Source organism: Phasianus colchicus, chromosome 1, assembly GCF_987193195.1.
Source record: "Phasianus colchicus chromosome 1, bPhaCol1.hap1.1, whole genome shotgun sequence".
NCBI lineage: Eukaryota > Metazoa > Chordata > Aves > Galliformes > Phasianidae > Phasianus > Phasianus colchicus.
Genome location: NC_143436.1, coordinates 177,450,410 through 177,474,225, shown reverse-complemented (window position 1 = coordinate 177,474,225; position 23,816 = coordinate 177,450,410). Strand labels below are relative to the sequence as shown.

The window sequence follows — 23,816 nt, the reverse complement described above, 5'->3', positions numbered from 1 at the left end:
ATCAAAGCCTTTGCTGCAGTGACTGAAGAAAGGTGTCTGTGATCCTAAGAAGACAACGGTAGGATAGCAGCAGACTACACACCCTGTGCTTTAGAAAGAAGACTTCAGCTTATTCAGGAACCTGGTAGGTGGGACCCACTGAGCAGCAGCTCTGACAGGAGAGCTAGCAAGAGGGCATGAGAATTGTCTATCCTAATAATGAGGGAAACAAATAGTATTCGTTTTCAGCAACAGGAAAGCAAAATTGATATGATCTAAAGAAGAGAAAAAAAGTGGCTAAATGGGTAATTAAGGTCAGGGTTATCATAAGATCTGCACTGCATGGTAAATTCATTCCAGTCAAATGTTTTAATATAGGCACAAGCAGAGTTTCTTAAAGATATGATGAACAGGTCACACCTGCAGATATGAGCTGTGTTATGGAGTGGTAAATGAAAAGAAATTAAGAGTTCACAATGGCCAAGCCATTTATCTGCCTCTAAAGTCTCTCACACTGTGTAGCTGTTGTTATAAAATATTTGAATGACCATGACACCTAGAAATGAAAGTCAGAGGCCAAAGCCCTTTGCCTAATTAGACTCTGTGTAAGACACTGAGAGAAAATCCATTCTGTCTTCTGAAGATTTTATAATCCAAATGTGTAGAGGCACCAATCGATACAGAGGAGCAAGAGAAAACATAATAAGTGTGAACTGCTGCCACTCACCCCGTGCCTCTCCTTGTTTCACAATCCCATGGTTTGGCAGCAGCACAGCTTACTCAAAGGTGTGTGGGTAGGCTGGATTTTAAAACTGAAGAGCAGCGCGGTACAGGTATGTTTGTGTCTGTATTATCTCTGCAATAGGAAGCTATGCTGAGTCTGAGGAACGTCAGGTTTTTATTAGTGTTGCTTGTCAACAGGATTGGTCCCATGAATCTCTTTCCCACTCCACTGACAAGTCAAACCACCAGTCAGGCTATTGCTGCAGTATCTGAATGCAGACAGATTGCATCTGTTGTTGGACTAGTATATAGTATGACCAAAAGATCATAGCATATTAGGACCATAAAATAATAGGATAATTCTGGTTGGAAGGGATCTCTGGAGGTGTCTGGCTCAACCTCCTGCTCACAGCAGAGTTGGCTCTCAAGTCAGAAGGCTGCTTTGTGTATATACTTCTTTATTTGCTTTGGAAACTCATAATTTTTGATCCAGATAGCTCTTGCAAAAAGACCATGTGAATTCACCAGCTGGATTTTGATTGACACATAGCCCAGTGAAGGTCATCCACCATCCTCATGGTGGAATAACCAACCCCACTCTAAATATACGCTTTAACTTATAGGCAACAAATATTACAGGATTTATGCTATAAGGTAATTGAGTGGGACATAAAAGATTTTTTCACAATTTGTATTCCATAATTCCAAGAAAACCTGAAGCAGAATGCAAATTACACAGAATTGAAAACTTAACACATTATGTAAGTGAAATTGGATCCTTCTTGAGAACAAGAGACACTAATGAGAAATATATTTCAAAAGTGCTGTTATATCAAATCATCTTGGACTGACTGAAAATACTTAAATATCTATATTAGTAAATTAATATTTGTAAATTATGGTTCTAGTACATTTCCAGGAAATCAGGCTTTGTTCAGAACAGCTGTGTAAGCTGTCTGGGAGCCATGACAGGGAGTGATGGTTGGCAGAGTGAAAATGGGAGGACCAAGGCAAGCAGTTCAGCAGGTGAGGTGACACATTTTATTCATTGTTTCAAAATAAGAAATTCAATCTCACTTATAAACAAGGCATCAAGAAATTGTTATCACACAAAACTATGCAATGATGGAAAACTATAAAATTTATGAAAACCAAGCTTGTACTTCAAATAAATATTATTTTACTCCTTACCACTTTTCATCAATAAATATTGGAATATTTTACAAATAAATATGAGAAATAATCATTATTAGACAAATTTTGTAAACAGGAAAAAATAGGTGAAGGGGAGTTCTCATGCAGAGTAAGTTTGGCTCACGTTGATTTATACCTTATACTCATTTCAGAAGACCAAAGCTTTCCTGAATCAGTGTGGCTTTGTTTTTAAGCAGAGAGTAATATTTGTTCCTTACAGTGTTCACAGATGAAGTTACTTTAATACTTGCCTTTTTTGCAGCTGAACTTATACGGATCACCTTGCTACATATACAGTTGGTAAATAATTCACTTTTTATTACACAGAGGATTATCAGCATCCGAAAAGTTTAAAGTTTAGAAGGGAAAGTAAATAAAATAAATTAAAAATGCTACTGAACTGAATAAAATTTTCTATCAACAGCACTTAAAACACAAATCAGTTAAGACAGTTGTCCTATAAGACTGTAAAATAGAAGAATTCAGTTGTACTGAAAACAACAGTAGATTTCTAAAATGCTCTCACTCTTTGAGTCTCTAGGCTCAAAAAAGTTGGAGTTCTGCTTAGAAAAATTGTCCATTTATATAGCAGTAAATTCTTTTGAAAAACATTGTCATATACTGCAAGAGAAATCTATATTTTGGCTCCCAGTGATCTTGACGGGATGAAAGGATGCAAACTGGGCGTTAAAAATAACTGTACACTTTTTGATACTGTTCTGAACAGCTGCAGAGGCCTCTGCAGGTTTCTTTGGAGAAACAGGGCCACTATTTAAAAATGAGGTAGTTTAATTTTTATTATTTTTTTGAAAAAGTAATGGATTTTATCCTTGACACGTGCACTAGAGGAACCATTGTTATCAGCTCACTCTCTATGGAACGAAAACACTGGAAGTAAGTGACAGTTCATTTGTGTGCTAAACCTATCCTGAGAAATCCATTACTAGAAGTGAGGTATGGGATGCTTCTTCAGTGCGTGTGTTCTCTACCAGAACACCCAGCAAAGCTTCCCACTACAGTCAGCAAGACGGTATTTTTGTGATCTCTGCAGCATTTCTCCAAAAGCAAGATTAGCTGTCATGTTATAACAACATTGACGCACAACATGACAACAGGCAGCCCCCAGGTAAAGAGTCTTTGTACAATTTCAGCCCTCAGCCTCCCCCACTAATCAGTTCTCTACAGTACCAAGATGTAAAAGGAACTGAGGAGGAATATGTAAAACAGCATGCACATAGCAGATAGTACGTAGTGGAAAAAATGATCAATAGGGGGTGGAAAAATTACTCAAAACAGCTTTCTGGAGATAATCAAGTTGTTAAAGAGCATTTACTGTTAATAGCCTGTGTTTTTCATTAAACTAATGGGTGGTTCATTATTTTTGTTTTAATTGAAACATATGTCGCAGTTAGCAATATTTTGTGTTTCCACTGATCTAAAGCAATTGTTCAAGGGTGTGTTGCAATCAGTTCTTAAACAATGCTCTCTTTGTCAGCAGTACAGAAGTAGAGTGATTTTAATTTTTTTCTCTTGATAGATTTACACCCTGGAAGACCCACAATTCCCCTCTTTTCCTGCACATGGTCAGTTAAATGCTGCCATCTGGTTATACTTATAATTTAGGTTTTTCTACAAAGAAAAATATAACATAGGTTGTTGCATGTATATCAGAAATGATAATGCTTAATTTTGTGTGTATTAGCACCCTGTGTCTTTACAGTGCAGTAACCCAGGCATCACCTTTCTCCTGTAGTTTCATTTCTCTTTGCCCCCCTGCACCACTTCTTGCCATTTGCCCTTCTTTTCCTTTTCCCCACTCTGCCCCTTTTCCTGCAATGCTTCTTCCCCATAGATTAGCTGTGGCTGCCTTAGAACAGCACAGATGCTGTTTAGCTCACTATTTTGCATATTCCATTAAGGACTCAATAGCATTTCACAGATATTAATGGACTGATCTTTAACAGTAGCCCTGCTCCATAAATATGTGCTATTATTCCCGTTATACATATGGAAAAGTTGGTCAAGGTTATTTTTGGTTGGTCATAGATTGGTCAAGCTTATCCTTTGTTAATTTTCAGTTTCACTTCTCCTTGACTCACCATTACTGTGTTCTTTTCTGGCTGTACATATTTGTTGAGGGCAGCTGTTGTCTCAGTGACAGGGGTTGTCAGAGCGTAGCCAACTCTCATTATGTTATTATAAGCCTTGTGATATCTGATAGTTCCCTTCATAGACCCCAGTCCCTGGGGAAAGGTGATGAAGATTACTTGAGTTTCTAACTCAGTAAGCTAGAAAACTGAAAGATGTGATAATAGAATACTGAAAATGTTCAAAACACTATGAAAATAAAAGCACACCTATTTTCTTTTTAAATGCAATTATTCTGCTGTATTTTGTGATATCATTGATTCTGTTTTGGATTAATGATTTAAGAAACGGACACATGTGGGACTGCAAATGTTAAGGATCATTTCCCATTGTGGAAAGGGGGCTGGCTGTAAAAAGGAAATAACTTAATGAAAGCTAATGCATACTTGGCACAAATTTCGACTCTGCAAAAGCACCTAGGAAAAAGTGTAAGTGCAGCTGTAATCATGTGAAATGCCTTAATGCAGAGAACAGCATTTTTTACTCCTGTTATTTCTGTATTTGATTCTTCTTTTCTTTCAAGAAGAATCTATGAAGGCAGAAGAGGATTTTCTTTACTCATCCGAAGATACGTACAACTACAAGAAGACATTTGCTGAGAGACTTAGAACAATCTGCTCAGCACTTGACTTTGCAATAACTCTGGCTACTTCATACATTATTAAAAAGAGCATTTGGTAGCACTTAAAATGAAAATCATTCAACTCTGCCTCTATGTACTCATACAGAAAAGTGAATTTTATTTGGTGTATTTTGAAGAAAGAATTTATGTTTACTGGAATTCAGCTAAAACTAAATAGAAACCATTTCTTTACTTGAAATAAAACTAGAAATATGTTATAAGGCCCTTTCCTCCAGCAAGATTCTTTGCCATTTCATAAGCAATTAAAGACAATATGTTAGGGACTCTGCTTAGAACAATTAAATAGAAATACAAATGGCTACCTTGGATGCCAATAAACCAATACAAATTCACAGAGTGCTTATAAAATAGAAGATTACTCCACAAACATTTTTACTTTATCAGTGTTAAAAAGTTGGAATCATAGACTAATGCAATCTTTGCTACCTATGCAAGTTGTACGTCCAATACTCTGCAAAAACAAATGCAGCTAGAGCAGATTGCTCAGGGCATGTCCAGTCAAGTTTTAAATAGCTCCAAGGGTGTAAATTTCACCAACTCTCTCAGCAATCTAGCTCAGTTTTGTACTACCTTTATATTATAGAAATGTTTTCGTTATTTTGAGTCAGAAATTCTCCATATTCTAACTTGTGTCCGTTGCCTCTCATCCTTCTACTCTGCACCTCGGGAGGTCTCTGGCTCCACCTTCCCTGTATTCTCCCATCACACAGTGGAAAACAGATACAGAAGATCCCCTTTGCCTTCTTTGCTAGCTGAACAAAGCTAGCCCTCTCAACTTCTCCTATGTCCCTGTGCTTCCGTCCATTAATGTCTTACTGGCTTTCTGCTGGGCTTGTTCCTGTATATCTTCATCTTTGCATCCCGAGGAGGCCAGAACTGGACACAGTACTCAAGATGTGGTCTCACAAGTGCCAAAACAGAGATAAATAGATCCTTTTTGTGCTGGTTAATAGTCCTGGATGTAGCTGAGTTTGCAGCAAGGGCACACTGCTGTTGTCTGACAGGATCCTCAGATGTTTTTCATAGAATGAATTATAGAATCATAGAATGGCTTAGCTTGGAGTGGACCTTAAAGCTCATCTAGTTCCAGCCCCTCTGCCATGGGCAGGGTTGCCAATCACTATATCAGGCTACACAGGATCCCATCCAACCTGGCCCTGAATGCCTCCAGAGATGGAGCATCCACAACCTCTCTGGGCAGCCAGTTGCAGTGCCTCAACACCTTGGTAAAAAATGTCTTCTTAACATCTAAGCCAAATTTCCTGTTTTACTTTAAAGCCATTACCTCTTATCCTGTCACTATTGGACTGTGTAAACAGTTCATCCCCTCCTACTTGTAAGCTCCTTTCATTTACTCAAATGCTGCAATGGGTTCTCCCTGCAGCCTTTTCTTCTCCAAGTTAAACAAGCCCAACGCTCTCAACCTATCTTCACAGAAGAGCTCCAGCCCTCTGATTATCTTTGTGGCCCTCCTCTGGACCTGCTCCAACTGCTCTGTGTCCCTTCTGTACTGGAGGCCCCAGGCCTGAACACAGTAATTCAGAGAAGGACAGACTAGAAGGGGACAATTCTGTCCCTCTCCCTGCTGGCCACTCCTCTTTTGATGCAGCCCAGGATATTGCTGGCCTTCTAGGCTGCAAAAACTCACTGATAGCCGGCTCATGTCCATCTTTTCATCCATTAGGATCTCCAAATCCTTCTCCACAGGGTTGCTCTCAGTGTGTACTTCTTCCAGTCTGTACTCATATCTGGGATTGCTTTGACCCAACACCTTGCACTTGGATGTGTTAAACCTTATTATATCTTTATGTGCCCATTTTGAGATTGTTCAGTTCCCTCTAGATGTCATCCCTTCATTTTATTGTGTCAACTGCAACACTCAGCTTAGAGTCCTCAGCAAACTTGCTGAGGGTACGCTCAATCCCACTGCCTTTGTCATTGATAAAGAAGAGCACTGTTCCCAAGATGGACCCCTGGGGGATACCACTTGTGACCGGCCTCCATCTCAACACAGAGCTGTTGACAACAACCCCCCTGCCTACAACCATCAAACCAATTCTTTGTTCACCTGACAGTCCAGCCTTCAAACCCATAGCTCTCCAATTTAGAGATAAGGATGTGGTGTGGGAGCATGTCAAAGGCCTTGCACAAGACCAGTTGCCTTCCCTTTGTCCACCAGTGCTGTCACTCCATCACAGAAAGCCACCAGATTGGTCAGGCATGATCTGCCCTTGGTGAAGCCATGCTGGCTGTCTTGGATCACCTCCTCATCTTGTGTGTGCTTTTCAGCAAAGCCACTTTCCATGCAGTCAGCTCTCAGCCTGTTCTGTTGCACTGGATTGTTAAAATCTAAGTGCAGGATTTTCCATTTGTCTATCCTCAAATTCAGTGTCCCTGTCATTCCATTTCTCCAGTCTCTGTCAGTCCTCTCAATAGCAGTTCTGTCCTCCAATGATTTGACCACATTCAACAATTATGTTGACAATTAAGCTCATCTGAGAATTATCATGAAACAACAACAAAGAAAACAATACACCACACTTGTTTTTATAATGCAGTTTCATTGAAATTTCATCAGTTCAAACTCAGTGGGCCATTACAATAAACTGTTCTTATATACAATACTCCAAGTCACATATTACACTTCAGATGTCAGGTGTTAATTTCAGCAGCATATTTAGATCTATGTAAAGCTGAATCTTTTTTCCCTCCAAAGTTAAGCCTGTCTTGAAAAAAATAATTGCCACGTTGTGCTCTGTTAAAATTATACTTTATAGTGAATAAAATAGTCACATGCTAGAAATCAGATAAGAAAAAGGGCAACTAAGACTGGCCCCTACCAGCCAACCTGCATTTTTTTCTAGAGTGTACTCGTTTTGCTTTGACCAATTCATATTATACTGACTAATAGTCAATTCTGTCCATGCCTGTTTATTCCTTACAGAAAAAAAAAAAAATTCTTTAAAGACACCAAGAGTTTTTTCTAAGCAAAATCATTACTATTTAAGAACTGACTTGGTGCCACTGCAGTCACCAGGAGGTCTGCCACTGCATGAGAGTTAGATTAAAAAAGTGTCGCTTAGTTCTCAGTTATCAAGTTAAGGACAATCACTGAAACATTTAGGGCCAAATAAATAAATAATCAGCCCCTAGGACTTCATATTTAATGGATTCAGTAATAATGGGAAATGTTTCAGAAATAATTAGTGTACTGTAAGATACCTGGACTGTTTTATACAGTTCGGATCACTGATACTCAAGAGCAATGAGTGGGAATGGCAGCAAATCTGTGGAGCTTGCTGTGCATTTGGAGGCTCCAAGAGCCTGGAATGTAGCCTAGAGGAACAGAGGTGTAAGGGGATCATCATTTTTGTGTATAAATAATTACAGAAAAAAAAATCAGGGCAAACATCATTATTCTTCAGGATAAGTTCATAGCAGTTCAGACATAAACAAACAAACAGAAAACAGCAGTGTGATTCCAACCATTAAGCCTCTTACTTCCCAAATTGTAGTCAGTGTCTGCTCCGGAGGGTCGGGAAGGGCTTAAGGGCAACTGCGAAAAATTAGATTTTAAAAAAAATAATAATTTAGAATTAATTATATGTTTCAATATCTTATATACTTCAGTACATTATCAAAACAGCATGCCAACAAAAATCCCCACATTATGCATATTTACTGCTGGCAGCAGGTCAGTTTCCTCTACAACAGAGCAGTAGAAAGTATCTGGCTGGCAGAGCTGGTAATTACCATGATTGGCTAGTCACCTTTACTCAGAACTACGTAAACAGTGAAGCTGATGCTAACAACATGAGGTGTTGTTGTTCCTGATTAGATGGGTTGGGCTGAGAGGAGGTTACAGAGAGATAGGTGACCTCAAAAACACAGCAGCACTTAGGAGAAGTTTGAGAAAAAAAAAAAATGCATTAATGAAACTGGTTTTTCTGAGAAGCCACTTCACTAGTAAGGGAGGAAAGGGTCACTAATTGCTTTTCAAATGAAGTTTGATAAATGGACTATACTCTTTGGTACCCATGAAAAGCTGGTCTCAGTTATACAACAAGCTCCTTGCATGTTCCTAATGATTACATTCTGAATGATTCTTCATGGTCAATAATGCAGTTTTTGCTGATGTATAGATATACACAGAACGCCATGTTATTCAAATAAGCCCCTGAATGACAGAATTTGTTCAATATTTCAGATTTTATGCAGATTTTATGAGATAATGATAAAATACTTTGGCTTCAGTATGTCTACCTCTGTCCAGTAACATTCTGAATTAGCAAGTAATATATAAGAAGTAGCAATGTACAGAAAACCTTCTCCAATATGTGATGTACTGGCCTCATCACAATTTTTGGTCTATATATCCTTTCCTTTTCTCTCAAAGGCAAATTGTCACTGTTTTGTGTCCCTCTCTCTATGAAATGCTTCACTGGTGATGCAGCTCAGTTATTGCACTCACGTTAGCGCTTAGGCAACTCCGCTGTGAGCCATTCAAGGAGTTTGTCTGTACAGTCATGTTCTTTGGAGGCAACTGGTTGCTTCAATACAAATGTTATTGACTTAAACTCCCAGGAAACTAGGCTCTGGCTTTTAATATTTACAGAATGGGTTTCGTGGAGGAACTGGACAGATTACTAGAAATAAGGAAACTGTTAGAACCAGAATCATTGAGGTGCTGAAGAGACCTATGAAAGGGAACAGAAGTATGACCTTGAGATGCCATTTAAAAGGATCTTTTTGAAAGGAGAGAACACTAGAATGACAAGATCAACTTCAGCACTTACACATAACTTTGAACAGTATCTTTTTGATCAGCAGTACAAGGTAAATGCAGCAATTCTGTGGATGGGAGCCTGCTGTGTGGTAAACAATCAATTTCATAATCTTGATTTCCCATTTAAACTCTTGGTTTTGCCTTTCCATCACATTAGAACTGCAGATTTTTATATTCTTTATTTGACACCTGATCTCAGTTATTTTTAAAATTTTTGCTCGAGCTATAATCAGCTGTTTTTGTTTGTTTTCTGTTCCGTTTGTTTTTCATATAAAGAATATGTTATGTAGACACATGGGAAATCTACACTCTACTGAAGGGGAATATATTTTTCACATCAAAGCACTTCACAAACTCTCATTTATTTAAATTCCTTACACATCTCTGATGAACAACCTCACAGAAATGGATGTCACACTCCAGATCTTTGTACCATTTGGTCTTCTGAGATTAAGAACAAGCTAGATCCCACTGTGCATTTAGAAATTCAGTGAAGATTTCCTGGCAACCCCACAAGCAGAATCATCATAGCTCATTTATTCTTCAGAGAGAGCTGTTGTCCAGGCAGATGCTGCAAGGAAGTGTCAGAAAAAAAAAAGAAAAAAAAAGAAAAAAGAAAAAAAAAAAAGGAAAATGGGACTCTCCCAAAGAAGATATCAGAATCCTGACTGTGGGAACTTGCTGACTGAAAATGTTTTTTTGGCATATTTTCCCCTTTGAAAAATAAAGTCATGTTTACCAAGTCTCCACGCCCCTCACTTTGAATGGGTCCTACCTTTCAAGCTCCTTTCCCCAGCAATTTTCAAATTTGCTCCACCTCCTAGTCAGTGAGACAAGGAGAGAAATTCAGTCCTATCAGCATGTAGAGAGATTTCCAAAGTGCAGCAATGGGAAGAGCACCAGCCTGTGATCTTCATGGGATTTTAGATCTTCATGCTAAGCTGGGCGTTGCCACTCATGTTCATCCTGATCTTGAGGATGCTACGTTTCTCAAGCAAAACCAGCTTCTTAATGTACAGTGTAGGAGAAAATGGAATTAGCATCCTACAGCTGCAGTTTGAACCTGCAGTTCAGGCTAGGTTTCTGAGGTGATGAATCAAGGCAGTATGGGGAGCATGTGCAGTCAAGATACAGAGCTGTAGATCTTCCCTATATCTGCTTGCCTGCTGGCCAGTAAATGATCTACGTAACAAATTCTGAAACGTGACTGTTTCTTTGAAGTGTTGAGCATCAAAATAAATGTTAGAATATTATTGAGATTTCAAATAAACCCACCATGCCGTTTATTCAGGGGGGAAAAAAAAAATGTAGCAAATCCTGAATATCTGACTGGATCCCAAGTAAAGCAGAGATCAATCCAGTTCACAGTTGCTGCTCCTTTATGAATTACACTTACATACTGTGTGTGCTGAAATCCATTTCAACATGTGGAGTTTCTTTCCTGTTCTTTCCTGCTTGATGTGGAGATGTATCCTTTATGAAAATCACTGGCAAGAGCAAGGAGTCCAGAGAAGGGCAACAAAACTGGTGAGGGGTCTGGAGCACAGGTCTTATGAGGAGCGGCTGAGGGAGCTGGGATTGTTTAGTCTGGAGAAGAGGAGACTTAGGGGAGACTTCATTGTACTTTACAACTTCCTGAAGGGAGGTTGTGATGAAAAAGGCTCTGGCCTCTTCTCCCAGGAAAATAGTAGGACCCGAGGAAATGGCCTGAAGTTGTACCAGAGGAGATTTAGGTTGGACATTAGGAGAAACTTTTTCTCTCAGAGGGTGGTCAGGCACTGGAATGGCTGCCCAGGGAGGTGGTGGAGTCGCCGTCCCTGGCAGTGTTCAAGAGGCGCCTGGATGAGGAGCTGCGAGATCTGGTTTAGTGCTTGTGGTACTAATAGGAATGGGAAGGCACTTGGATTAGATGATCTTGCAGGTTGTTTCCAACCTTGTGATTCTATGATTCTGTGATTCTGTGAGTTCAGCTCACTGAAAATAGCGATCTTTCTTTATTCAATGATGCCTTAGGACTGGATTTGGCCTCCTGTCTTCGTTCTGCTTGATGTCCTTCCTGACATCTCTCTCTGTTGCCAATGCATTTCTTCACCCAAGAGCTGCTCAGGCTTCCTCCAAGCCTGGGAGCGTTTCCCGGCACCGGGGCTGAATGCTTATTGAATGGCACACATTTCCCTTGCTTAGAGATATCAGGTTGGGTTTTTTTCATAGTGCAGGGCTGGAACACAGTCCGTGTGTTTCCAACTACAACAATCTAATGGATTTTGTGCACAGACAGGGCCCCTCCATGTCAGAACACGCTCCGCCAGCTAGCTCTGCAGGCAGAACCTGACAGCGCACCTCATCCTCCTCCACAGCCATTGCGGCCATGAATGTTAAACTCACTGTAAACGTTGACAGAAAGGGCTTAGGCCCACGTTTTGCAGGACAACATCAGAACAGCTGGGAAGTTAGTAAGCGGATCAAATATATTTTTATTTATTGCTTTAAGTAACAACCACTCCGCCCCGCGCAGGCAGGCAGGCAGGCAGGCAGGCAGGCAGGCAGCCCGCCACACGCTTTCTGTCAGGCGCAGGGCGGGCAGCCCCGCTGAGGCCCCGCTGTTAAGGGCGGCCGCGGCGCCGCCTCGCTCCTTTCGGCCCGCGCCGCCATCTTGTGAGTGAGGGGAGAGCCGAGCTGAAGCGTGGTGGCCGCTTTCAGGTGGCTCCGCGGCTCCGGGGACGCGGCCGGAGGGGCCGTGGTGGCGGTGGGGTGGTTGGCTCGGCATGGGGAGGACAGAGCCACGCGGCGGGGGGTCGCTGGCGGAGCGGGGAGGCCGCGGCCTGCGGGGCGCGGTGTGAGGCGGCGGGCCGGGCCGGGAGGCGGCGGAGGGGAAAGAGGGTTGGAAGGGCTATAGAAAAGAGGGGATAGACTCTCTTCAATAGGGCTTATTGCGATAAGGTGAGGGGAAATCGTTTCAAACTGAAATGTGGGAGCTTTGGGTTGGATATAAAGAAGTTTTTTGCAGTAGGAATGGTGGGGCACTGGGGTTGCCCAGAACTGCGATGGATGCGCCGTCCCTGGGCGCGTTCATGGTCAGGCTGGACGGGGCTCTGAGCACCTGATGGAGCTGTAGGTGTCCCTGCTCTCTGCACGGAGTTGGACCAGAGCGCCTTTAAGGCTCCCTTCCAACTCAGATGATACTGTGCTGAGTGGCACGAGTCAAAATGAGAGCAGTTCCAGCTGGATGCGGGGAGACACGTTTTTGTCATTGGATCAGGCCTCCAAACAAGCTGTGCAGGGAGGCTGTGCTGTAGTTTGCCTTCATCCCTAAAGGGTTTCAGAAGGACCAGGCAAAGCCCTGAGCAACGCCTGCTGTCAGTTTTGAGAGGAAGGCAGGGCTGGGTGACTAGCTAACATCCCATGTAGCCTCTGTTACAATCTTATATAGATACTGTATATTTTTTCTTTCATTGTCTAGTAATATTATTTGTTTTGACCCCGCAATTTGGAAGCGGTATCGTTCTGATCAGGCCTAAGAGTTTAATTTTTCTGAATTTCCTGGACATATTATTGGTCATGTGTTTAGTAAACGAAGCAGTTGCCCTAATTAATTTGTATTCATTTTTACAGTAATCAGCCAAAATGACGAACACAAAGGGAAAGAGGAGGGGAACTCGTTATATGTTCTCGAGGCCCTTTCGCAAACATGGTGAGTATTTGCTGTAGTGAGAGCACTGTTTTAAGTTACTGACCTGCTAGGTGTCAGCAATCCCCAGGTAGTAATAGAACTGCCAGATCACATCAAAGGATATCTGACACTTTAGACCAAAAACCCACAGAAAGATATGCAAGTAAACTTGCAGAACTTAAAACTTATGTGTTAGCATTCTGAGGTCAAACAGCCGTTCAGTCATCACTTGAAAATGAATTTGAAGGTGAAGAAAAGACTAAAACTTCATTTTTACTTAAAACATACAGTTTGCCTCTTAGCAATGAGCAGTGATAGCAGCTATTTTGAGTGATACAGTAAATATAAAGCTATTGTTGGTTTGATTGTTAATTTGAAGAGTATGAAGAGGTAATCGCTGCTTAAAAGAAGTTTGATTTCTGTTTTTCCTTCTTGAGATTTAATTCTGAATTTGAGCTTTTTTAAAATGAAATATTTTAACATGTGTGATCTGTTTTCTCTTTTCCTCTCATATTTTTGAGTGTGAAATGTGTGCTTCATCATAACCACATCTGTATCTCTCAACAGGAGTTGTCCCTCTGGCTACCTATATGCGCATCTACAAGAAAGGCGATATAGTTGATATCAAGGTACTTTCTGTGATGCAGTCTAATTAAAAATACCTGAAGTCATCACTTTTCATTGTTAGTTTTGTGTTGTGTTTTGTTTTTTTTTTGTGGTGGTCTTTCTGTTATTTGTGTCATGTGTCAATACAAGTACCTGCTGCTTACTTTCAAAGTAGTGCAGGAACAACAGTGCTATTGAGCCAGTATTAATGCTTCAACGTCACCTATTTTTATATGTATAATATATGTTAGACTGTGAACTGGCAGTCCAGCTGAAAAAAGGCGAGTGAAATATGCCATGTCTAATACTTGGGTTGTTGCATTTTGCCTACTGGCACTGCTTGCACAGCTGTCATTCTAGTAGTTACTCACTTTTGCCTGATCTGCATGTGCTGTTGAGAAGAGCCATAGTTTATGCTGCATAATTTGTGCAGTATCATTTCTCATTAATTATTTTCTAGTTAATTTTAAATGTACTTTCAGCAGTATGTTGTGTTAGCTCTGTAAGTGTTTTGCTGAGAATTTCTGCTCTGTTGAATCCTTTAGTTTCAGTTTGAAACACCAAGTTACAACAGCCAAGAGAAGTTGGCATGTAATTTATGGGGCTGACTGTTGCAGAACTATGCCATTCAAAATTACTGCTTCTTGACATTCTGGAGCTTGATGATGATTGTCTCCTATGATTGCTTGCTGAAAGCAAAGTGATCAAATCATTTCACCGGCACTGAAAGCAACTGGAATGATCACAGAATTTAATAGTTTCTAGGTGTAACATGTGTAGCTATAAATTCAAAGGTATGAACAAAAAAGGAAGACTTTTAAATAAGTCTTGAATAATTTGATATTTCTGTTTTAAATGATGAGTGAAAGAAAAGCCCCTGCCATTGCTTTAATGTCTTTAAGCTAAAGCTTGTAAAGCTCTGCCTTCATTCTTGTTTTAACAGGGTATGGGTACAGTTCAACAAGGTATGCCTCACAAGTGTTACCATGGCAAGACTGGAAGGGTATATAATGTTACTCAACACGCTGTGGGTGTTATTGTTAACAAGAAGGTTAAGTAAGTACCAAAAATTCTTAGTGTAAAAAGTTCTGTTTTGGGGGGAGATGATGTGTAATGGCACCCTCCTTTCACTTTGCCAGTTAGACACTTTTTTGTCTTGATTGGTCATTCAAGGTGGGTAAAGTATATGTCCTTTTAAAACCCAAGCAAATGGTGGTCATTTGTCTTGGATCCTGTCAGAGGAAACAGTTCTTTATTCTTCAGAGCAGCACTTAATGACATTACATAATGAGGATTTTCACCCAACTCACATTTATAATGAAGACTTGTAAATACTATTTTGCGGCCATATCCAGCTGTATTCATCTGATTTTCACACAGTTTTGTCAGAAAAAGATACTTGTTAATAAGCTTTCACTTACATAAATACTATCCAATTTATATCTGCAGGAATGTATTCTGACTGATTGCCATTTGAAGAAGAATGATCTGTAGTTGAGCTTATAGAATTACTTAGTAAAGGCCATAAAACTAGCTCTGAAATGACTGTTTTTCAAGTGCAGTACATTAAATGCTGATACTTGTTTCTTAGGGGTAAGATTCTTGCCAAGAGAATTAATGTGCGTATTGAGCATATTAAGCATTCCAAGAGCAGAGACAGCTTTTTGCAGCGTGTGAAGGAGAATGAAAAGAAGAAAAAGGAAGCAAAAGAAAAAGGCATTTGGGTTCAACTGAAACGTCAGGTAATGTTTTTATTGTAGTTGATAACATTTTTGATGCAATTGGCTAAAAAGAACCAAGAGCAAAGTAAAGCATGAAACTAAAAACCACCTAGAGCCAAATCAATTGACTAACATGTTCTCTTCCAAAACAGCAAAGCATTGTGCTGTAAACATAACTTTTTGTCTGTTTAAAAAAACCACCAACAACAAAACATGTTAATGGAGCTGAAATTCAGGTCTATGGCAGATGGTGTTGGAGGTGTCTGTAACCACCCTCACTTGTTTCTATTCCTTTTGTAGGAGGTTCTTTTAGAGTATAGTGACAGCATGCAGTATGTCTCCATCTGAGCTGTCTGATATGCTTGTTGGCTGAACAGAACTGTGCTATTCCTGGATGAAAATGATGCCCTTGCCTGTAAGCAAAGGCTTCCTGTTCAGGCATCCCCTAGAGGGTTGCTAATCAGCAGCAGAAGCTGTGGCCAATTTCTAGAAGTGATGTTGTCTTTGGTTTAGTTGAATTTTTCTGCAACAGAAACTGTTAAAACTGAACAACTAGACTTAAGATGGAAGGTAATAGTTATTGCTTCTGGAACTACAGGGTACTTTTTGTTGAATTGGATTAGTAATTCGCAGAGGATGAATTGTAGTTGTCTTCATTCAGCAGTAAAAGTCCAATCTTGTAGCAGATTCCTTTTCTTACAGCTAGTCTTTGAAGCGGATTTTAGAGAGACTAGGAATGATAGAATTGCTGTGGTGTTTGTATAATAATACATTACATTTGTCAACGGGAATTTTGTGTAAGGTTTCTTTTGAGCTTTTGTGCCCTGAGTTTTTTCTGTTTCCCTTTACAGCCTGCCCCACCAAGAGAAGCACACTTCGTGAGGACTAATGGAAAGGATCCAGAGCTGCTGGAGCCAATTCCCTATGAATTCATGGCGTAGTGCACATTTGAAAAATAAATTAAAGATCTGTTTTTGGACAAGCGTATGTGATTGTGGCTGATTCCTTTGAAGTCTTTTTTAAAACGGATTATTAGAAAACTTTTTCTAAGCTTATTTCTTTAGCTTGCATTGCATAGTGCTTGGTCGTTAAAAACATCGGCGCCTTTTGCTCATCAGGTTAGTCATTTTTGTAGACCATAAACCGTGGGGATGCTGACATTTGCTATTGCTCAATGATGATCATCCTCCTTTGATTACCTAGTGAGGTAATATGAGAGGATATGGAATAATTTCACCGGCGAACTGAGAGCAAATAGCAAGAACTGTACGGTGTCTCTTAAGGTTTAATTTTTTTTAGTGGGAAAACAGCTGGTTTCACATACCATCAATAGGAGTTTTTGGCTAAAGGGCCTCAGTTTAATACTGAGGAATAATTGGGGGAATGTTTTTTTTTTTTTCAAAGCACTTCTTGAGAAATGGCTATGGGAAGACAGTTGTTTCACCACTGTAGCCAGTAAAAGGATTTTTAGAATGTCCCAGAGTCAATATGCATTTGTAAATAGTTTAGAAGAATCTGCTTAAAGAGCCTTGATGAAGATGGGACAAGTCTTACCCCTTCATGTGCTGATGAAGGATGGCAGTTGTACTTTGACATTGCATGTTAGATGTGGAGTGTGCTGCCTTCACCTGAAGGAAGCAGGCTCCTAACTTTTGCTGCTGCTTTATGCACTCAGCTTTTATGAACAAACACATTCGTCTTGGAGCAGTTGGATGTATATATTGAACCATAGATGGTTATCAGCCTTATTTGGCTTGGGAGCTTCCACAGCAATCTAAAATAAATGTTTGACTTGTAAGGTGGGCATTTTCCATTAGGCTTTGTGCCTGTAAGAGTTAAATGGGATGCATTAATGCTCTTTGGGGATGGTGTTTCCATCTGTTTTCCCCGATGCATACTTGTGTGAGTTATTTTATACTTTACTGTGAAGACTAGAATGGATTTGCTGTAGCATCCTGATGGGAGTATGATCAACCATGAATGAGTGTTGGGTAGTTTTAAACTTCTGAATTTCTTTCAGCAGCTTGGAATAATAGGAATAGACAGTATGCAGAGGCCATATATGAGAGCTGTGTTTCTGGAGTTTTCCACTTCATCTTGGTGATTTTGAAGGTTGCTGTGCAGGCAGTAGCTGCTCATGAGTGTCTGTTTGGAATCTGTGGGCTGGGAGGAGCAGGAGGGTATGCTTTCTTTCCTTAGCCTGCATTTCCCAAAGTGATGGAAAATGAAACTGGGTTTGCAAAGGAAGAGAGCCTTTTTGGGTTTGCTGGGATGTTTGGGAGGACAGACTGGCAAAGGCTTAACCTTGTCATGGGTTTGTAGGTTCTGCCTTTTTGTTACTGCTGGGGTGCTATGGATTAGACCCACGTGCTGTGATCAGCAGATAGCTCTCTTGTTCTGAAGCTTGCCTACCCAGCAAAGCCATGCAGCCTTGTGTGGCAGCTACAGCTGCTTATTGAACAGACTTCAGTGAATTTTGTTCTATTCCACAATGGTTTTGGAAAACTTTCTGGAGAAGATTGCAAAGCTATAGATTTCTTTGATAATTGAGCTAGTGCAATTTCAGTTATGCAGACAATTCAGACTTACATTCTGGAGCTGGTGGTCACACTACCCTTGTACAACACGTGGAGAGTGGAGTGCTCGTGGATCAGCACAGGCTGTTATGCTTCTGTGTGGTGCTGTGCACACCAGGCAGCCTAATTCAGAGGTGAGGGCTGAGGTGTGTCAGTCCTTACTGCCTTGAACTACTGCATACTCAGAAGAGAGGCAGGAAAACCTGAGCTGTCACCTTCATCATCACTCATGCCAAGATCTGAGCTTTCTTATGGGCTGTGTAGGCAGTGTTAGTGCTGGTAGTGCTTTATGTGAGTGGGAACGGTCAGTGAAAGGGCAGAAAGGACTGGGGAAGAGAATCTGTGCCTGAGGAGCGAGGAAAATGCAGATGCCTCCCATTCCTGGGAGTAGGCAGGTAGGCAGCTGTCACAAGGACACACGAATGAATGCTTCTGTAGTCTTCCCACTGAATCTGATGGAAGGAAATGCTGACATACATTGTCTTGTCCTTGATCCAGTCTGCATCAGCATCATAATCTGAAGTATGGTATCCTGCATGGCTACTGTGCTGGGATGGCCCCAGTTGGTCCAGAGGGTGCAAAGAGCTGTGACCACACCTGTTGGAGGATGTGATCCTGACTATCCCAACACAGGTGCTCCCATGTGCCTGTGCAGAGAGGTGTGGAGAGCTCCCATAAGTCATGGTGTGTGGAGGAAGGACACGGTTCAGCTGGGCTTGCCATTTGTGTGGGAAGTACCTTCTGATTCAGGAGTGCTGCTGGTGTTTCACACTGTGCAATGGCACTCTGGGGCTGCAGATTTGCCCTTATGTGTGAAAAAGGTACCTATGCCTATTTAAGAATCAAGTTGCAACTGGTGGGTTTTGCGCACTCGTAACTGTCCTGGCTCAAGCACTGACTAGGGATGTGGCTCCCATCCTCAGCACCCATACAGCTCAGGAACCCAGAAACTGCCAAGTTCTGGGTGCAGCTCCTGATTTCATTTTCTGCTGTCTGGCTTTGGGTGGTAGTCCTCGAGCTGGCAGTGACCGTTTTGCACATGCCTACTCCGAACTGGCCAGCCACTGACCAATGGAGATTGAGGAGTGGGAGGCAAAGCCACGCTCAAATGTGGGTTTGTGCTACTGAAAACTCATTGGGGCACAGTGAAGGCGTGCTAGCTCACAACAGAGGTTCTCACCAGTGGTCCTGCACATGGAGAAGCTTTGTTGCTGCTGCTCATTGCCCCTCATCCTCAAGACAACATAGCCCTGCCAGCCAAGCCCAGAGCTTATAGCTGCCATTCCTGGGGGTGCTCAAGGCCAGAAGTCCTTGGAGCTTGGGGTGGGAATACAACTTTGTATGAAAGACCTTACAGAGACTGTAAGGTTGGTGGTATGGGACATCTTGTGTGGAGCAGTACGGAGTGGTGCTGCCAAGTAGGGTTTGCAGCTGAGAAATGAGATTTCTTGGAATGGATTTGAAGCCTATATATCAAAAGGAGTGCAGGAGTGCTTGGTCTGCGAACACTGCTGATCTGAGCTGCCATGTGAACAATCTGAGCCCAAACGGCTTTGGCCGTGGCAAGAAGTTGCTTCAAGGTGTGTTCTGCCTTGGTTTGTGCAGTCACAGCAGTGTGTGACTGTCACCCCTTGTCCTTTGGGGTGCTGACATTGGGCAGAACACCCTGAGCTCTGCAACTGACCGGGAACAAAAGGAGCTCAGGTTTTGGGGATGATGTTTAGTGCTGCTGCTCTCACTGCTCAGCACCTGGCAATCTTCAGCTTCGAATGGACTCATTTTAATGCTGTTCTTTCAAGGGCATGCTGGATGTACCCTGATAGCTCTTTTATAAAGAAATGTTTAAAAATAGGCTGTGTTTGCAGTGTGCACAAGGCCAAAGACAAGAGGTGGTGCATGACAATGGGAGCAGATGACAATAGCATGAACCACTGGAAACTAAAAGCTTTTAGTGATAGAGGAGAAACCTTGTTTATGAAAGGGAAACTGCATGATGGGGAGTGTTGATGGAGAGATTTCAGAAGCAGTCTGTGGCTAAAAATGGCCTTGATGCTCCTGTAGGGGTTCTTGGACACTGGAGTAATACAAACAATAACAAACTTCGACAGACTGCTTTAACTGATGGTGTTAACTGCTGGGAATCACACGTAGCCCTTCAGTACAGGGCAGTAGCGTTGTTACCAAGTGGTTTCTGAGCCACAAAAGAAGAATTTAAGTGGGATAGAATGTGGATTTTTGAGGGTCTGTTGGTGCTGTGGGGTGCAGGGAGCCCGCCCCATCCTCATCCCAGTGGTGTCAGGTGTTGGCTTATCTTGGGAGCACATTTGTGATGGCAGGGCAGAGTGGGTGGCATTGCTCTGGCAGCCTTCCCCTGAGCTCTTGAGTTGCTGGGAGTTCCCAAAAAAGTGCTGAGCAGACATGGCACCTGGGCTCTTGCTTGGGCTTAGGGAGAAAGTAGAAGGGAGGATGAGAGAGTCAAGAACAGTGTGATTTGTAGTTGTTGTGTATGTTGTGCTCTTGCAGGGAGGAAGGTGACAGCAGTGCCTGGCATGTGAAGAAGTGCCATCCTCTGTGTTGTTTCCTGCTGGCTTGTTATCTCTCTGGTAACAGTAAAAATAAAGCATCCCTTGAATGAAATATTCAACTTGTCGAGACTTCTATGCTTGCAAAGCGTCGTGTTGTAGGGGTGTGTTGGGGGTACCAAGGCAATGGTTTACACAGGGATTTGGGCTGTTGGTGGATTCGAGGCTCCTTTACCTGTTGGGCTGTGACCTCAGGCCCAGCATGGATCAACTTTCATCAGAAACTTTATTTCCCTTCAGAAAAGTAAAGAGCTTATGTCAAACCCCAGGGTCAAGTGGAGTGTTTGAAGCTAGGTAGTTCCTGATCTGCAAGCTGGGACTTCAGGCTTTGGGATTTTGACACCGGAGGGATGCATCCAGATGCACAACTGAGATAAAAGACTATCATTTCCCTTGTAATGACTCGAGAGCCCAGCTGCAGAGCTGACACATAATGCAGGACCTGTGGGAACCAGGAGCTGAACTCGATGATCCTTGTAAATCCCTTTCAACTCAAGATATTCTATGATTCTGTGACTTCTTGGGCTGGAGCCACACCCTGCAAACCCACCGAAACCCCAAAGCCGCCTCTCCGCTTCGGGCCGCATCGCTGCCCAGGCTTCTCCAGCGTCCTTGGGGTCCGCACCCACCGGGCGCTACGGGAACGGGCGGACGCAACCGGGATCCGCCGCGAGGCGGGAGCGCTGAGCGCGGGGTGCCGCGGGGAGGCGGTGGGCGGTGCGGTGCTGCCGGGGGCGGCTGCGGGGCGGTGCCGGCGGAGCCTTTAAAAGCGGGCGGCGGGGGCCGAGACGGGCGCTGCCGAGCTGAGCGGGGCCGATCGGGGACGAGCCGGGCCCCATGCGCCTGCCGGGCATGTCCCAGCCCTTCCTGCTGGCTCCCATCGCCGAGTGTTCCCCGGGGCCGCCCGGCGCCGAGCTGCGGCTGGCAGTGCTGGGGGCCCGCGGCGTCGGCAAGAGCGGTGAGTGCGGGCTGTCCTTCCCTCTGTCCGCCCCTGTGCTCCCTATCCCTCCGTCCTAATGCGGCCGCTCTGTTTCAGCGCTGATCGTGCGGTTCCTGACCAAGCGCTTCATCGGGGACTACGAGCCCAACACGGGCAGCCTGTACTCTCGCCTGGTGCGGCTGGACGGGGAGCAGGTGGCCGTGCACATCCAGGACACGCCGGGTTGCCTCCAGGTACGGGCGGCTCCGGCCCAGACCCGCGAGGATCGGGGAGCGGGGGGGTCGAAAATCTTTGGGGGGGTGTCACAGAGGTTCCCAATGATCATCCCCACTGGCCGGGATGTACGGTTCAGAACCCTTGAATTGTACAGGGTCACGAAGCCGTGTTTTGGGCATATTTAGCTCTCAGACCTTTTTCCTGCTACCCACTGAGCCGCACTCCGCTCAAGGGATGCCCTGCGCTGTGCTTTGCTCAGCTACAGTGCATTCTCTGCCACTCAAGAGCTCAGCTTATGAGCCTCTGTTTCCTAAAAAGGAAAGAGCTGGGCCGAGTCCCCCAGGACACAGCTCAACCCCCTTAGCAGGGCTCTGCGCTGGGCCGGGTGCTCGCAGCCCCGTACCAAGTCCCGTGCCAAGCCCCGGCTGTGTCCCGCTACAGATGCAGGAGGACTGCGTGCAGGCACCGGACGCGCTGTCAAGGTGCATGAAGTGGGCAGAGGGCTTCCTTGTGGTCTACTCCATCACGGACCCCGGCAGCTACCAGGCGGTCCGTCCCCTCCACCAGCACATCCGTCAGCTCCATCCCGACGCCCGAATCCCCATCGTCGTGGTGGGGAACAAAGCGGACCTCCTCCACGCCAGGCAGGTGCAGGCCAAAGAGGGGCTGCAGTTGGCCAACGAACTGGGCAGCCTCTTCCTGGAGATCTCCACCAGCGAGAGCTTGCAGGGCGTCTGCGAGGTGTTCCAATACCTGTGCCGGGAGGTCAGCAAACTGCAGCACGCCGAGCGCCGCCGCCCCACTGTCATCCCGCGGCCGCGCTCCCCCAACATGCAGGACCTGAAGAGACGCTTCAAGCAGGCGCTGTCGCCCAGAGTCAAATAGAGCTGCTGTCTGGGTCTAGGGGGATGCCACAGACTTTATATTTTTGTAAGCTAGTGAATAAATAATAAAAAAAATCTTTATTTTTGTACTAATGCCAAAGGTATGGAAGTAAGTATGTTGGAGCGTGCGGTTTCCTTCTTGTTCTCTTTTGTTTGTGATGGGTTATTTTTCCAAAAAAAAAAAAAAAAAAAAAAGAAGAAGAAAAAGAGAGAAAATGCTGCATAGCAACTGAATGGAGATGGTTGGAGAAGGGAATTTGCATTTGCCAGGAGGTTTGGTTCTGCTCTCTTGTGGGCTGGGGTTTGCTGCTGTGCTCTGCTCAAGTGAGTTCTCTGCGCATTGGTTTCCTGCTTGTAAAATGGGAATGGTGCTGGTGTAGCACTCATAAAATGCTCAGCCAGCCTTTGGAGGGAAAAGGAAAAGCCAAAAAAAGCCATATTAAACATGAAAAGATAAAGCTGTCTGTAATAATTCCGGTTATCATCTTTCCTCCTTCTTTCACCTACAATCAGCTGAGCAATGACATGCACTTAGCAGCATGCTGGTTTCTGATCTGCTGCATTGTAGACCCATCCCACAGTGCCCCAGGCCCCAGTGCTGAGCAGGAGGGGGCTCTGCCACACATCACCATGGGATGAAGATGAGCAATCCTCAATGGAGGTGTGTGTGGGACTGCTGCTGCTTTCTCTGGAGAAATGCAATTGGGGGGACTGGTGTGTGGGCTCCATTAGAGAAAATAGCTCATTTAGAGGGAATCACATCTCTATCCTCTCCAGGGCCATTTCCTAGCCATTTGGAAACAGGTCAGACTATATACTCTGATTTTACGTAAGCCCTACACCGATCAGAGTGTTTTTCAGTAACAGTTTGCTGGCTGTCTAAGCACAGAACGTGGGCTTTGCACTTCAAATGTGCCTCTGAAGTATGTGTGATGTGTTGGTAAAAATAAAACTGCTCCATGCTGAATGGAAAATGTGGAAGTGGAGCAATCCCTGAATGGGAAGGCTTACTGGGCATACACAGAGAACTCTGCAAAGGGGTTGATCGCCCCAAGCACCACACCCTTCCCAGGGCATGTGTGAAATATGGGCCCTACAAAGGAAACAGGACTGAAGGGAGGCAGCTCGAGACCTGCAGGGAATGGCAA

General features: G+C 43.4%; 2 protein-coding genes and 2 non-coding genes across 5 annotated transcripts; all 4 read left to right on the top strand.

Annotated features, from left to right (window-relative positions):
• Positions 1 to 12,021: 12,021 nt before the first annotated feature.
• RPL21 (ribosomal protein L21) lies at positions 12,022 to 16,457 on the top strand. 2 transcript variants are annotated; one of them, XM_031615636.2, is made up of 6 exons: positions 12,022 to 12,173; positions 13,086 to 13,164; positions 13,711 to 13,772; positions 14,693 to 14,805; positions 15,341 to 15,491; positions 16,322 to 16,457. In XM_031615636.2, the coding sequence occupies exons 2-6, from the start codon at positions 13,098 to 13,100 to the stop codon at positions 16,409 to 16,411; spliced, it is 483 nt and encodes a 160-aa protein (XP_031471496.1). In that variant the 5' UTR covers positions 12,022 to 12,173; positions 13,086 to 13,097; the 3' UTR covers positions 16,412 to 16,457. The 2 variants fall into 2 exon arrangements, with proteins under 2 accessions (XP_031471496.1, XP_031471498.1); XM_031615638.2 differs by having other exon boundaries at positions 12,046 to 12,128.
• LOC116244306 (small nucleolar RNA SNORD102) lies at positions 14,406 to 14,481 on the top strand. Its single transcript, XR_004170159.1, has one exon. It is a non-coding gene; the product is annotated as a small nucleolar RNA SNORD102 (small nucleolar RNA).
• LOC116244302 (small nucleolar RNA SNORA27) lies at positions 14,867 to 14,999 on the top strand. Its single transcript, XR_004170157.1, has one exon. It is a non-coding gene; the product is annotated as a small nucleolar RNA SNORA27 (small nucleolar RNA).
• Positions 16,458 to 21,396: 4,939 nt separating the features above from the next.
• On the top strand, positions 21,397 to 23,497 carry RASL11A (RAS like family 11 member A). The gene is made up of 3 exons (XM_031615673.2): positions 21,397 to 21,586; positions 21,665 to 21,801; positions 22,226 to 23,497. Exons 1-3 carry the CDS (start codon positions 21,466 to 21,468, stop codon positions 22,667 to 22,669), a joined length of 702 nt encoding a protein of 233 aa, XP_031471533.1. The 5' UTR covers positions 21,397 to 21,465; the 3' UTR covers positions 22,670 to 23,497.
• The last annotated feature ends 319 nt before the right edge of the window (positions 23,498 to 23,816 follow it).